The 17,098-nt window shown below is 41.2% G+C and overlaps 1 protein-coding gene across 1 annotated transcript in view; it reads right to left on the bottom strand.

The window, feature by feature from the left end:
• WRN (WRN RecQ like helicase) overlaps window positions 1-16,451 on the bottom strand; it is a 442,993-nt gene extending 426,542 nt beyond the window's left edge. Inside the window, 3 exon segments of the mRNA XM_030194495.1 lie at window positions 6,683-6,764; window positions 7,116-7,241; window positions 16,261-16,451. Of these exon segments, the coding sequence (XP_030050355.1) occupies window positions 6,683-6,757 (75 nt within the window). The 5' untranslated portion in view covers window positions 6,758-6,764; window positions 7,116-7,241; window positions 16,261-16,451.
• Window positions 16,452-17,098: the final 647 nt, after the last annotated feature.

The raw sequence follows: 17,098 nt of genomic DNA, 5'->3' as shown, positions 1-17,098 counted from the left end.
ACTATTTTGCCTGATTGCTACATCTATCTGATAGAAGACTTTCTTGCTGTCATCAAGTTATTGTCCGATTATAAAAGTTTTATATAACTAGAAATTGGATAAGTATCTCTCTTGAAGAACTGTTGGTAGACCCAAAGTGGAAAATAAAATGCTGCTGAATTTCTGTGCTGTGAAGATCAGTGACTCAAGATTTGGATCCCTTTGTTGGGAAGATCAGACACCTGCACGGAGGATGAACAGAGTCTTTTCAGGTACTATGAAAATCAGTGCACTAGGCACTTTTTGAAACTTGTGCAGGGTTTTTGTTATTAGAGGAACTGGTGCATAAGCATAAAGAAGGAGCTAGGTCATTTTGGCTTGTGTATTCCTCATTAGCAAACCCATGAATAGATACCCTAAGCAACAGAGGGGCAGCTTTATTTATTAGGACTTATTTATCACCTTTCTGAAGAAATTCAACCAAGTCAGTTTGCTTTTTTGGTGCTGGCAAACAGGTCTATTTAAGGAACATCCCAGGCTCAAATGATGTCCTGCAAGGTTTGATGGTCCAGAAACTACTCATGGTGCTGAATAATACTGCTGAAGTTGTCTGCTATAAGATTCTGACTGGTCAAAATGTAAGTGGCCCAAGTTTGTATGTGCTGAGAAATTGTATACGTAAAGAGAACCAAACTTCTTTATCTGTTGATATAAAATATGGCAACTTGATTGTCCATTTGTATTAAAATAGGATTAATTCTGAAGATGATACACAAACACTTGGAGGGAATAAAATGTATCAAAATACCTAACAGATTCTCTGCTAACTATACTAGATAATCTAAATGGCTGTAAAGCAGATATTCAGTTGCACATGAGGGAAAAGTCTCAACTGCTATGGCTATGTTTGCACATGAATGTTCATTGTATAGCACATAGAAAAAGTCATCATAGACTTGAAAAACCCTCTAGTATATACTCAAAAAATATTTTTTTAATTTTTTAAATCAATCTGTGTGTAGGTCTAATTAGACTTGAAACTCTGTGATCATATCAAAATAATATCAGAAAAATGACGATAACAAAAATAACATCACTTAGCTTATCACGAATCATGGAATGATGTCGTTCTAATAAGGCGGTGGATCCAAAAAAATATATATTATGAATGCATTGGTTCCTACGGTCCCGTTTCGTAAATCTTCATCAGGGAACCCGCTAATTCATGGAACCCCGCACCTAAATCGCTGTCAATCAATCAGAACGAAAGAAGGTATAACTAAACACGGACAAATCCATTGAAACAAATAGTGAGATCACAATTATCATAATCCCTTAAAAGCAACATCATGTCGTTTTACCTATATTTGCAATGCAATTCCCACGAAACTCGTGTCTTCTGGAAAGAATTGTTGGCGTCCTCACCTGACTTCAGTATGAAATTAAAGAAAACTTTACCCAATCAATGACTGGAGCGTCATATGACGCAAAGATCGCTTTGACCAATCATCGACTGCCACATCAGTAATCAATTTAAATTTAAAGGGCCATAGACTGCCCTCTGTTGTCACAATCCAACACAGAAAAAACACCGTTACAGGTTCTCACACCAAATGTGGATCCTGTTCTTTCTGTAATATTATGATTGAAAATGACAGTTTCTGCAATCCAATAGACGGTAAAACATATAAATTCAGACATTTGACTACATGCAAGACCGATCACGTGATTTATTTTCTCAAATGTCCGTGTGAAAAACTATATATCGGCAAGACAGACAGAAGTTTAAAAACGAGATTGAGTGAACATAAGTCCTGTATTAATTCTTTAAAATGTGGAGCCCCTTTAGTCTCTCACTGCAAAGAGTTCAAGCACAATTTCGAACATTTTCAATGCACAGTGATAGATCATGTGGTGGCACACATCAGAGGTGGAGATCGAAGCAAACTGTTACTTCAGGCAGAACAAAGATGGATCCACAGATTACAGACTTTGGAACCTAGTGGTTTGAATTCAACCATACAATGGGGAGCATTCCTATAAATACATCAGATTGGGATTATACTTTTTCTTGGAAAGAGAATGTTTTTTCTTTGAAAGAGAATGTTGTTTCAGTGTTGGATTGTGACAACAGAGGGCAGTCTATGGCCCTTTAAATTTAAATTGATTACTGATGTGGCAGTCGATGATTGGTCAAAGCGATCTTTGCGTCATATGACGCTCCAGTCATTGATTGGGTAAAGTTTTCTTTAATTTCATACTGAAGTCAGGTGAGGACGCCAACAATTCTTTCCAGAAGACACGAGTTTCGTGGGAATTGCATTGCAAATATAGGTAAAACGACATGATGTTGCTTTTAAGGGATTATGATAATTGTGATCTCACTATTTGTTTCAATGGATTTGTCCGTGTTTAGTTATACCTTCTTTCGTTCTGATTGATTGACAGCGATTTAGGTGCGGGGTTCCATGAATTAGCGGGTTCCCTGATGAAGATTTACGAAACGGGACCGTAGGAACCAATGCATTCATAATATATATTTTTTTGGATCCACCGCCTTATTAGAACGACATCATTCCATGATTCGTGATAAGCTAAGTGATGTTATTTTTGTTATCGTCATTTTTCTGATATTATTTTGATATGATCACAGAGTTTCAAGTCTAATTAGACCTACACACAGATTGATTTAAAAAATTAAAAAAATATTTTTTGAGTATATACTAGAGGGTTTTTCAAGTCTATGATGACTTTTTCTATGTGCTATACAATGAACATTCATGTGCAAACATAGCCATAGCAGTTGAGACTTTTCCCTCATGTGCAACTGAATATCTGCTTTACAGCCATTGGGAATAAAATGTAGCCAGATCAATGTAAACCATATGCTCAGCATGTGATCAAGCTTCCTGTGTGAGTTGAGAGCTAAGTTTTGCTCCTCAACTAATGGTAGAAGATTCTGTTAAAAGAACAGAGCAATATTTTAGTGGTGTAAAAGGGACAGCTGTGTTCAGAGTCAGTTCTGACATTCACAAACCATCCACAAGCACAGAACGGCTAACCTCCACGGATACAGCACAAGAAGTACACAACGGTGGAAGAGACTAAAAAAAATCCTCACACAAATGGTGTCCAAAAAAGGTACTATATCCAATCTTCACAAAGACCCAACTCAACTTGAGTTTCAGCCAAAAAAAGGGGTCTACAAAAATAAATACAATATAAACATGCAAAATAAACCACAATTATAAATACAAATATAAAGATAAAAGATAAAAATATGAAAAATATAAAATATACATGAGAAATCCAAGCCCAGTGGAGGTGGTGAAGTCGAGGACTGTTCCAGAATTTAAAAAGGTATGGGATAAGCATGTGGGATCACTTAGGAACAGGATTTCCAAACACAGTGAAGAAAGAAGTACATAAGCACATAAGCACATAAGCACTGCCACGCTGGGGAAAGACCAAAGGTCCATCAAGCCCAGCACTCCGTCTCCGACAGCGGCCAATCCAGGCCCCAAGAACCTGGCAAAAAACCTAAAATGTAATAACGATCAATGGACTTTTCCTTCAGAAATCTGTCCAGACCCCCTTTAAACTCACCAAGGCCAGCTGCCATCACTACCTTCTCCGGCAATGAGTTCCAGAGTCTAACTACATGCTGAGTAAAGAAAAACTTTCTCCGATTTGTTTTAAACCTACCACATTCTAATTTCATCTTGTGTCCCCTGGTTCTATTATTGTTAGAAAGCATAAACAAACGCTTCACATCTGTCCGCTCTATCCCGCTCATTATTTTGTAAACCTCTATCATATCACCTCTCAGCCGCCTTCTCTCCAGGCTAAAGAGTCCTAGCCGTCTTAACCTCTCCTCATAGTAGTGTCCTCCTTGTAACACAACATCAGCGATAGAAAGGAGAGATACTACTAAATGTTGAGATGAGCAAGTATCGCTCTGCTCATGAGTAATGACCACTGATTGAGATGATTATTCTACATCCAGTTCCTTGATACTCAGCCGATTGAAGATCATTCAAATAGTACTTGACAAAATCATTAAAACATCTTTTCTAAAAACAAGTTCAGCCAGCTGCTTTGCTAGGGAAAATGAAATTGATGAAGAAGACTTGTGACCTACTATGACCAGAAACAGAGGACACTGGTGAAGGATGAATTGACAACTAACACAGATGTCATCAATCTGGATGTCTCTGCTACGACTGGAGAACAAGATGATATCTGAGATAGATAAATCAGTGAACAACAATTCATGCAAAAATTGTAATTTTCACAATCAGCACTGGGAGGCAGCCCAGGTCTCTGTATCAAGGGCAGAAGATGTAAGTCAGCGCTCTGGTATTGTCGAAGCCATTTAGATGGTACAGACAGCACAGGAGACACCTGTACTAGCCTGTGCTTAGAGCAGTGGTTCCAAAACCTGGTCCTGGAGGCACCCCAGCCAGTCAGGTTGTCAGGACATCCAAAATGAATACTCATGAGAGATTTGCATGCAGTGGGGGACAGTGCATGCAAATCTCTCATGAATATTCTTTGTGGATATCCTGAAAACCTGACTGGCTGGGGTGCCTCAAGGACCAAGTTTGGGGAACCACTGGCTTAGAGGCTACAGTCTGTGGATCACCTGCATTGATGTGCCAGCGCTTCTCCAGAGCTTTAAAAGGTGGCTTTGAAATTCCCTTAAACTCAGGCCTGGCAAGCGCATTAAGAATGACTGCATTTTAGATCTCGAAATGTCAGCCAAGACTCACATCACTTTCGAAGATCAATGATGGTGCTCCTTTGCAGTCTGACAAAAGTCACTGTGCACAGAGGTAAAGGCATCATCTGCAGAGGAGGATACACTGGAGAGTGAAGTCAGATGATCTCTGCACAAAAGACGTTTTTCTCTTCTTCTACTACTGAAGCAGCATCCTTTTCTCAGCCTCACAATGTTTGAGAAGTCAAGCTCAGAGAGCAATCTTTGTGTATATTCATTGTGGTTACAGTCTATGCCCAGAAAGACAAGGCATCCGGAATGTGTGTTGAAGTTCTGTATTCTTCTACCACACTGAGGGTAGGGACAGAGCCCAGACCTTGTAACACTTTCTGCAGGAAAAATAAAAACTAACATATGAATGTTTACCTTCCCCGACACCTTACTACTTGCCGTCTAACGTGACTGTTATGATCACCAAAACAGGTATTCCCCTCAACTCAAATTTGAGCCACATAGCGCGGAAACTCCCGAGCTGGTCTGTAGGGGTATTTCCCTGTGATCTAGCCTGAGCTGGTCTTGGCCTATACAAGCCTATGACATCTTGGTACAATAAGATGGCTCTGACCTGAACATCTCTGAGTCAGCAAGATCCAGCTTCAGCTTGTGGAAAATCACTGACAGGCTTGCTGAAGCCAAGGACATTCTGTGTTCCAACCATCCCCCTTCTATCTCTGAGACGCTGGGAAGGGAGTCTTACTCATGGCACCAGAAGTTACCATCTCCAAGGTCACAAAACAAAGAACTCTTCTTGCCCGTGCACTGGACTGTACGAGAGGATAATTGGTCCAGGCTATCACCCGACAGAGAGGTCTGGAAGAGCGCGGGGAGCGTGGGAGAAGTTAGTCGGAGACCCTCAGAGGAGGAGTACCCGGGAAGGACCTGAGAAATCCAGCAAGGCTCGGGGTGAGCTAGAGACTGTATGATAACAACCTTGTGACCTGCATAACTGGTGCAAATACCTGTGGCAGAGATTTTGGCTCTGATAACCAACGGAGAGACGGGAACCTGCTTATTTGCTGAGAAAGACCTGCACTACATAAGACACAGACAGCTGAGTTAGCCACTGGGGAGATTCTGCTCCGGTCTTATCTGAAGCCGTCATCAGGACAGCGTGGTAAGATCACAGTGATATATTTCCTAGTCTGGGGTTAGGCAGTGGTTTTATCTAAGTACGACTGGTTTATGTCAGCTCTTGGTCAGGGACAGCTGTTAATGTGTATTTTGCATAAGATGTGATAAGTTTTCATAAGGATTATTAGGATATCATTTGTACTGTTCTAATCATTACTGTACGTAGTCTCAGGATAATCAGAGTGTAGTTAGACAATATATTTTGTTAGTGTGCATATCAGTAAGAGATATTATATTGCATATAAGCTATTGCAGAGTGTTTCTATTTTTCTACCTGTAATAAATAACAATAATTATCATCTGTGACGTGGCTTTGGTTCTTTGGCGGGGAACAAAACACTGGCAGGGTGCCAGCAACAAGGTTCCTTTATAATATTTCCCCTAGGCTGAGCGGGAACCTTGTAATAAGTATTATCAGGGAATAATTATTGCCCTAATTACTTATTTTCATCCTACAGGTCTTGTAGTCGCAAATCTCAAGAAACTTAAGATGGCAAGAATAGCACAAGAGTTCCTATACCACATGACACAAACTTGAGTTGGGTTATGCTGTTCAGGTAGAAAGGGAACATTTGTTTCAAAGGCAGCAAATTCAAAACAAAACAAAAAAAATCTTAGAAGGGAATCCAAAACAGAAGAGGCAGTCTCTAGGCACTATGACAGCCTGGTGTCTGGATTTGTCAAACACTACAATAAAGATTAGGAATGTATTTCAAGTGAGACTCGCACCCTATTTATTAACATCTATTGACTGTCTTTACAAAGAGATTCATCCACGGTGGTGTACTTTACCTTTCTTTCATTCACATCATCATCTTTGTTCTGGGCAGACATCCATTGGGGAAGTAGACGCTGTTGAGAGGTCATTTTCTCTCTGTTTAGAACAGAACAATATTGGTCTTGAACGATAGAGAAAGCCAACTTTGGCAAGTCCCATACCTCAGTACAATACACGCCCTAAATCTTCCAAAAGATGTACTTAAAACAATCATCATCTGATTTCTTTAAATTTATATTGCACATAAAATGACTTAAAATTAGAAGTGAATAAACTTTGGTGTTCTTTACCTATTAAAAACTTAAAACAATGCAAACTTATCTGCCTTTTCATAAAGGTTTGAAAACCTATCTTTTTTCAGAAATCATATGTTTTAACTAGTAATTTTCTTTTTTGTTGCTTGTACCCTTTGAACCAGTTGACTGGGAGTTAGCGGTCTATAATTACCATATCGTATCATACAACGCTGAGCCTTCAATATGTCCACCACTCACTGATGAAGCCAGAGTCCCCTTGCAGGCAGTAACCCCTATAGCCATCACTTTTACTGCATCTGTTCACTTGAAATTGAACCTAGAAAAAAAACAAAGAAGGTTTGGTCCTTCCTCTGGTTCTGTCCCATTTTCCAAAGTATATTTGGGTGGAATGGAATTTAAGTTGGAAACATCTTTGCACATTTTGAGAGTTCTGTTGGATTCTAATTTGACAATGAAGGCTCAACCATGTTAAATATTTCTTTCTTCAGAAACAACTGATTTTATTAGTTCAAGCTATAATACTTTTTTTTATCTATTTCAACTTTTGAAGAATATGGCAGCATGATTGATTTCTGGAGCCTGACATTCTGATAGGGTAACTCTCCTTTTGATAGAGCTTCATTGGATCCCTGTTAAAAGCTCGTTGTATTTTTAAACTAGTTACTATTGCTTTTAGAATAATACACAGTTTAGCCCCCTATACCCTCTCTATCTTTATTTAGCTGTTCCCATACTAGAAAATGTAATTTATTATTTTTTCCCTCAACGCACATCTAATATAATAATTCGCACCTCCAACGTTCAGAAGCTGACTCCGTGACAGTGTGGCAGTGAAGCTGTGTAGTATTCGTAGGGTTCGTAATTGCCCCGCACTCGAGGGAACTCTGTATAGTTGCCAGGGAAAGAAACGCGACGTCAGAAGGAGAAGGGACCAACCACAGGCCTCGCTCTGTGCCCCGCCCTCAGAGGGAAGGGAAGGCTGCATATAATATTCACCCACCAGAAGTTCGTTCCCTCCCTCCGAGTTCCAGGGTCGTCGTCCGTCCCCCTCCCTCCCAGTTCCAGCGTCCCCCTCCCTCCCTCCCAATTCCAGGGTCCCCCTTCCCTGGAATAATGCATAAGAAAGTAATTTGTCGTAAGAATCCAATTTTACAACAAATTACTTTCTTATGCATTATTCTTTATTATGTATCCTATACTGTTTATTGTAAGCCACACAGAACTCAAACTTGCTTGGGATAATGTAGGATATAAATGTCACAAATAAATACATACATAAATAAATAATTATCCCAATCAGTATGGCATTCCTTGGCACCTGCAGCCAGAAGCACCAAGATCCCTATAAAGAATCGCCCTGTATTTCCACCTCAGTAAAATTTACCGATTTAGAAATACAGAAGGATTCCCAAATTGCAAATTGCTCGCTACTTTTGCAAACAGCTCATTTGCATGCAATAGGGGGGAAGCCAGTCGGTCAGCTGAGAATGCGCTGAACAGCCAATAGCTAAGCGTGGCTGCTCTGCGCATGTTACAGACAGCTTTTATACACGCAGACAAGCTGTGTTTATGAAAGAAGTTTGTAGCCTTTTTTGTGTTTGAACTTATCTTTGTCTGTGCCCTGGAGTTAACGGCACAATAGACACATCTTTAGAAGCTCTGAAGAAAAGAGATGTACCCTCCTCGTAGTCTTGCTCAATTTCCGATTTACCAGTCTTTGCAGGTAGGACACAGATTGTCTCGTGTCAGTAAACGCTGTTAACGTTCCACCAGTAATCTGCAACGCTGCAAGGTGAGATCCTGTGAAGGCGCAGCTCTTCCACCTCTGTTGCCCTTCTTGTAGCAGAGAGACCTGGAGGATGGCCCATGTCGGAAGCTCGTTAGTGGATGGCTCCATGCAGAGGATGGAAAAAGACGTGGAAACACTGTTGCAGGAAGCCAAGGAAAGCATTGAGGCAGCACGGAACTATGAGTGCAAGCTGCGGCAGCGGTTTCAAGGGCTGCAGTAGGGCATGGACAGGTCAGCATCACATGGAGTCCAAGGGCTGGGACACGCGCAGTGCCCGGGAGCTCTTGGCACAAGTTCTTCAGTCAGCGCATCCATTTGCTCCTGCTCCATTCTTTGAAACGGGCTCTTCTGGAGGGGGGAGGAGGTTAAGCAGGTCAGTGACAGGACGGAAGAGCACAGTGCCCGGATCTCTGATCAAGCTCTGACAGGTTCCTCCATCCTTCCGCTATCATTCTTGCAGTACCGACAGTTTCTGAACACCCATTAAATTTTCCACAGTAAAGGTAGGGGCTGCTTCTATGCATCTCTCGGAAAACAGCTTTGCATGCACATTTGAATAGTAATTAGCTCATAATAATAACTTTGCATACAATTTTCGTTAGCTGCTATCGTGACAGAAAAAGAGCTCGGAGAACCCTTTTGTGCATGTCTCGCTATACTCCTTGCTTCCTAAACCAGCTAGAACCACTGTAAAACCCAAGTTGCTGGCTCGTTAGGTTTTGTGCACTTGAGCCCTTGTCCCTGATCCTCAGAAATCTTAAATAATCAAGTTCTGAGGATCCTTTCTCTCCTTAACAGCCTAAATGCTCCATCACCTCTTTCCAATTCATCCAGAATTACCCATACTGGACACTTCCATGACAGATTACAGGCCAGAACTATGGGAAGCAAAGAACAGTTATGGAACACCAGAAGGAAGTCAGACTGAAAAATAATCAAACCTCAAGAAACAATCTAAAATTACAGCTGCACTGTAGTCAACATATAGATGGCTAGGATAACAAGACCTCAGAAAGCTTTGCAGAGATTAAAATTTAAATTTCTCAGCAGGTTAGGCTAAACATTTCTTTCATTGGTTACACTGTCATCTTTTTGCTTTAATTCCTATACACACTCTGTGTTCACTTTGTGTTCCTAATAAGTGTAATTTAAATCTCAATTCTGTTCCAAACTTCTGATTTCAAGATCAGTTTTGAAAATGAATGAGTATCCTGCTCCCCTTTCAATTAAGATATTCACTGTTGGCACTGTTTTATTGATTACACTTTTCTTTTATGGACCTGTACTGAGTCATATTTTGTATATTTTGGTGATGTCGTGAACTCATGCAGTGAACAAATTCAATTTCAAGGGAATATTTTTACTATAGAAATTAATTTCTTGAATATCAATATTGAACAAGGCCATTCTTTTTCCACAAAAGTATATAGAAAACCAACTGATAAAAACACCATATTGCAATATGACAGTTGTCATCTAATGGCATTGAAAAACAGTCTTCCTTATTGTCAAATATTACATATCTGTCACAATTGCAGTGATTTATGCAATTTTAAAATGCAAGCTAAACAGTTAAAGCAAAAATTATTGAAAAGGGGTTACCCACAAAAGTTGCTTAGGCAGGCATATAAAAGGGCTAGATGTAACAACAGGAATTTGCTTATAGAAGCAAACACTGACGTTCCTGTACAGCTATGTATTTTGAAATTTTGCTGTCAAAATACCTGCTAGACGTCCAAGGCAGCCATAAAGACCAATCCCATGGGAGAAAGAAGAGGCTCTCAAAGAAAGTAAAAGCTAAAGTCCTGAGAATACCTGGTTATATCACTCATCTAAGGAAATTACATTCAAAGGATAGAAGACAGCTGGTTTGCTGTTAGAGGTAAAACGCCATGTTGGAAGACTAGCATGTATGAGAATACAATAAGTGTATACTCTGCTGTTTTTTGTTAGAAACATATATTGAAGGCACTGGTTGGTTTTATTAGATATATCCTGCAGGTTTTGAGAGCACTTAGTTCCCTGAAGAAGCTCATTAGAAGAGTGAAACAGAGAGCCCAGTTGGGTACAAGAGTCAAGAATTAAGCTAAATGCCTTGCATTGGACTATATCATCACTAAAGTTATGAAGAAATAGACATATAGTTACCGGGAGAAGTCACTTTTACATAACTAAACAAAAAATGTTTAAAGTTATTGAAAAATTATTGAAAAGTAATTTGGAGATTTTTGACCAATGATATGACTGAGGTCCAGTATGAGCTGGCACTAAGACATTATACTTGCTGCCAAGCCAGGACATCTGAGGTCTTTTCCTCCATTTAGTGATAGTAAAATTCCAGAGTAAGGAATTATAACATTGATTTGAATGTTCATAGGCAGAGACACAAGAACTAGGTTGATTTTCAGCTTATTGTTTGTCATCGACATTTGATTTTGCTGAATTAGTGTCTATGTATTGATTTTGACTGAAAACCCAAGCCATGGATGCATGAAATACTTCACACATTACAACAAACACACCCTCTCTCCAACTCTACCTGATACCATGGTTCTGCAACGCAAGAGCCTCTTGTTCTCACTCCACCCAATGCTTGGTATGTTTCAGAAGAAACCTACCAAGTTCTAGAGATAATAAATTTTGCCTGTTGGAGTGAGGGAGCTTCTCATGTCTTCTGGGGCAAATCTTCCACAACAGTTTACCAGTTTTACTTTTCAGCATCATTTGCCCCCTCTTATTTAAAGGAAAACTTCAACCTTGCTGCCAACACAATTAGGTCAATTTTAATTTTCTAGGGGCTGCAACAAGCAATATCAAGTAACCCAGTGAACTGTGCTGCCCTACCATGTAACAGAAGATTGAGATCTACAGTGGCGATTCTCAACACAGTTCTCTTGGTACACATAGAGGCATATTTTCAACGCACTTAGCCTTCCAAAGTTCCATAGAAACCTATGGAACTTTGGAAGACTAAGTGCTTTGAAAATGAGCCCCACAGGCAAGTTTTCAGAATATCACAATGAATATGCATGAGATAGATTTGAATAAAAGGAAGCAGTGCCTGCAAATCTCTCTCATGCATATTCTTTCTGGATTGTCAAAGATAAGAGGCAAAATCCAATAAGGGAATAGGAGATGAGAAGAAAGTCAGACCACAACCACACACCACAGCAGTATGGTACTAGTCACTTTTTTAAACGAGACCCAGTGTATATTTTTACTTCATCTTGTAGCATTATTTATATTCTTATTTATATTTTAGATGTAATAGATGTAATATGAACCTGATGCAGGCAGATGCTGAAATGTGGCTGAGAAAGGCCTTCTTTTAATAAAGTGATACCATACTGCGGTGGTTTGTGGTTGTTCATCTTCTATTCCTTTTGGATATCCTGAAAAACCCAACTGGTTGGATGTGCATAAAGAACTGGGTTGAGAACCACTGATCTACAGGACTACCAAATTCCTGAGCACAAAATGAACCCTAATTCACAAGCGAAGATATACAATGTTAAAGTAACAATTTGGATTTTACATTTAATTACTCGTCTTTCAAAATCTGATCTCAAAACAACCTCCATTTCAATACAATAGGTATCTCCCTGCTCCCTCATGTCTCCTTAAAATAGTATCAATTAAAAGAGAGGAATCGTATGTAAACCACACTCTGAGGGAAAATCATAAAAATTATTGAAGACAAAAATCCCACAGAAACTCAATTCACAAAAATATATATAAATGATTCGCACCTCCAACGTTCAGTGAAGCTCTGACTCTACTGATCCTAGGGTAGGCTGTCAGCACAACTCACCCTCACTCAAAGACCCGCCCTCAGCCACGCCCCTTCCGGACATAATTCACAACCCTAACGTTCTAATTAAGCCACATTTTTCCTCTCCAACTTCCGTCATGGTGTAGATCGCAGTGGCACCATGACTGTCTGCCCCGCCCTCGCGTCAAACGTCATGACATCGAGGGCGGAGCCACGGAGGACCGACACGGACGCACCAAGCACCGATACATGAGCTGCAATGGGGTCTCACGTCACACACACAGCGCTTTCAACTCATTTAAGCTGACTGCAGTCATTCCCCTTCTCTCTCAGCGAGCCGTCCAACCACCTGGACTTACCACCGCACCCCCAGGTCAACGCTCCTCCTCCTTCCCTCCCCCGATGGCGACACACCTCCTCCCCCCCCCCCCCCCCCCCCCCCCCGTCGTGGAGGCAGGCATCGCTTTCAAACAATTCACCTGACTGAAGTCCTCCTGATTGTAAAAGAAGCACAGAAGAGCAGAGGGCTGGCTCGCCTTCAGCGTTCCCCTGCTTTCTCAGCGCCCCGCCCTCATTTCCTGTTTACTGTTGGCCGGGACGCTGACAGAGCAGGGGAACGCTGAAGGCGAGCCTGCCCTCTGCTCTTATGTGCTTCTTTTACACTCAGCAGGACTTCAGTCAGGTGAATTAGTTGAAAGCGATGCCTGCCTCCACCTCGGGGGGGGGGGGGGGGGAGGAGCGTCGACCTCGGGGGGGGGGGGGAGGAGCGTCGACCTCGGGGGGGGGGGGAGGAGCGTCGACGACTTCCACAAAACTTGATAGCAAACTTTAATAAGGACAGCCAGATTTGGAGGAGAAGGTTCTTACTGTTAGCAACACCCTAACAACATTACCATTGGATTTCAGTTCTTGCCATGGCAAGGGCAATATTATGTAACCCCTCTGGCAGTTTTACTTTACCATGGAAGCACCGCATAGCACACACACACACACACACAGAAACAGCTACACTCAAACTGACACATGCATGACTAATTTAATTATGCTTTCCACAAAGGTTAACTTTCATTTTCTTTCTTTCACTGTTTTACACATAATGGGAACACTATGATGACAGATCAAGGCTGTAACGAGCCTCCAGCCATGATCTACTTCTTGCTCTAGTACACTAGAAAGGAATATTTAATCCAATGGCTGAAAGGAGCAGTTGCCCAGGGACCACTGTTATATCTAAAGGCCTCTTTAACTAGGGGGGGGGGGGGGGGCTGCCGCACACGCACACTCTCATTCTTTCTCACACACACACTCTCACACAGACAGCCTCACTCTGTCACTCACACTTTCACTCTGTCTCACACACTCACTGGCACACACACTCTCTCAAACATACACACTAAGGAAAAAACCTTGCTAGCGCCCGTTTCATTGCTCTCAGAAACGGGCCTTCTTTACTAGTTTTGTAATAAAATGGCTCATAATTCTTACTGGACCATCACAGACCAAACAGGGCAATTGCATTGTCTATAATATCATCATATAATCATTGCACATTTATATTAGTGATACCCCCACGTGCCATCAACAATGTAATTGTGTCAAACAAAAAGCAAAGAAACACACATCTTTTAAATATGATTTTTTCAACAGGGCTTCCTTAATGGGTCCCAACACGGACCATGTTTCGCAGCAGCTGTTTCAAGGAACCCATGTAATCAATAAAATTGAACTGTTTGATATATGAACTGTTCTCACATGTTGTCCTAATGCCAGACTATGGGGGTAATGCAGGGCAGGGCTGATGCTGGGCTACAGGACGGATAGGAGTAGGCAAGGGCAGGGCTTATGCCAGACTATGAGGGGGAGGGATAGGGCAGGGCTGATGATGAGCTACAGGAGGGATGGGGGGGGTAGTGAAGAACACAGTTGATGCCAGACTATGAAGGGGAGGGAAAGGCTGATGACAGGCTATAGGGAGAGATAGGGGAAGGGAAAGATAGGGTTGATGCTTGGCTACACCACAATTTCTAATTGCTGGTCCTTTATTCTGTAATTGGTGAGGTTTGGTCCGTGGTCTGCACGTGACTAAGGTGAGAGATTCTGCTGCAAGCGGTTTGTGTAGGGATCTATATAAATCTGACCTGTCTAACTTTTTCAATGGGACGTGCATTGCTGTTGTATATATTCACTGCTGCCTTTTTAAAAGGTACTGTTATTGGTATTTGTGTGTTCAGAATTGCTGCTGTTAAGGTCTGCTATACAGGCTCTGAGAAGCTTCTTTGCAGAATTTAGTGGGTTTTTTTTAGTTACATTTGTAACTAGCGCTTTCCCACTCATGGCAGGCTCAATGCGGCTTACATATACAGGTACGTATTTGTACCTGGGGCAATGGAGGGTTAAGTGACTTGCCCAGAGTCACAAGGACCTGTGCCTGAAGTGGGAATCGAACTCAGTTCCTCAGTTCCCCAGGACCAGAGTCCACCACCATAACCACTAGGCCACTTCACAAAGTATCTGGCAGTGAATGGAGAGAAAGCAGAAGAACCAGAGGAAGGGAAAATGCCTGTTTAAGATGTATTCATAAAACAGGCTTTTAAAGGCTTCAAAAGGTATACATCTGTTTTATGAATACACCGTAAACAGGCATTTGTCATAAAGCAAAGTTTGAAGGCTATGTTCCATTGTGCAGGATACTGTGATGTGTGTTGAGATGTTTGCCATTATAGCAGATGTAGTCTGATCAAGTTTAAGTAATGGGATAATGCAATTATATTGAAATATATCAGTGCTATGGATGTGGTTTATGTTGATGCAGGACAGATGTTGGGCAGACTATTTACTTAGAAATCCTTCATCAAGTGCACTCTAAGGCATTATTTAGGAGTATCCCAAGAAACACTACTCACACCTATATACATATTTGCCCACCCATATTACCTCTGGGCCCATCCAAAATGTCAGGTCTGGCTAAGCTACTGCTTGTACCCTTTATTTTTCAACTCCTAGTACTTAATAATATAGATATTACTAATCTGTTGGGTAGATGTTAAGGGATAAATCCATATAAATAGTCACACTTCTAATTATTTATAATCTGTAAGTAGACACTTTTCAAATGTAAAACAAATTTTTAACAGAGACTCCTAGCAAATAGTGTTTTACATGCATGTGTTGTGGGTGCACTTTGCCATAGGTGCCAGATTGCCTTGAATAGTTCTGTGTTGGGTTTTCATGTGTGTGGCAAGCTTTGTGAGAAATAAACAGTACAGCAAAGATTCCTGTAGGAAGGAATAACTATTTAAAAATTGGCGAATGTTAAATATGGTGATGCTCAGTAGCTCTTGGTGTTTGAAATAGAGAGAAAGAAGAGAAGTCTCTACAAAAGAGAGAAAATTAACTAAGAATAGATGTAGTCCTCAAGTATGGTAATATCATCCAGGTTTCTTGGAACTCTTTTTTTTTCCTCTCTCTCTCTCTCGACCAGGTACATTGCTTTCCATTATTTATGATTATGAGAAAATTCAATTTGCAAGCAGAGTGCCATCAAAGATTTCAGGGAAAGGAAACCTAATTTGTGAACAAGACGTATTTGAATATATAGATGGCTGGGGTAATAGATGGAAGAACAAGAGACTATACTGTAAGGCTGAGGTACATCTTTTTGTTGTAGACAAAATAGAGAAAAGAGGTGGAAAAGAAATAAAATAATGTCAGTAAGTGCCCCCCATCGTAAACATTACTGTAAGCAAATAGAAAAAAAGTTGTTTTAAACATTACCTGGCTCCTGTGCTGGAGTAGTCTCAGGGGAGGTTCTGTGAGGTGATCCCTCGTTGGAGACGGTCCCGACGCGACCAGCGGGGTTCCGGGCCGACTCGAAAGTAGAAGGAGCAGGCAAGGGAAGGCAGGAAAGTCCCTGGATGTGCCGGGCCTAGTTTTGCCCCCAAACCGCTGCCGCGAGCATGCGCAACGTTTCGTGTGCGCAGTAACGTCATCAGTGAGACATACGACCCCGATGGCTCCGGAGCAAGAAAGTTTGATTGAGGACAGGAGCCGGCATGACGTCAAACAGTTGAAGTAAGGAGGTTTACTAGATAAGAGTGGAAGTGAGCCTATCTAGTCAATTTGGTTGATCTCTGTTTCCACTTCCACACGCAGCCGGCATCTCTAGTACACTCAAAACAAAGCAAGCAAACCTATGAGCTGCTGCATCCAGGTTGTCGTTCTTTATTGTTGGTCTATCTGTAACAAGTCTAAAGCTGTTTCAGTTGGATAGGCAGTGCCTTAAAAGGTGGAGGACAAAAGATTTTTTTTTTACTTATTGGACAGATTTTTAATTTATTATTATTATTAGCATTTGTATAGCGCTACCAGGCGCACCCAGCGCTGAACACCTGATACAAAGAGACAGTCCCTGCGCAAAAGAGCTAACAATCTAAATAATACAGACAGACAAGACAGTTACGGTGAAGGAAGTAATGGGTGAGAAGGGAGGAAGGGACAAGGGGAGGGCAATTGAAAACTTCCCATCTAATATAATAATTTGTACTGTCAATGTTCCATTGCTGGCTGGCTGTCAGGGTTTGTAACATCTTGGTGACGTCAGCTCGCCTCCAGC

Source organism: Microcaecilia unicolor, chromosome 2 (assembly GCF_901765095.1).
Source record: "Microcaecilia unicolor chromosome 2, aMicUni1.1, whole genome shotgun sequence".
NCBI lineage: Eukaryota > Metazoa > Chordata > Amphibia > Gymnophiona > Siphonopidae > Microcaecilia > Microcaecilia unicolor.
This window is presented reverse-complemented; position numbering and strand designations above follow the sequence as displayed.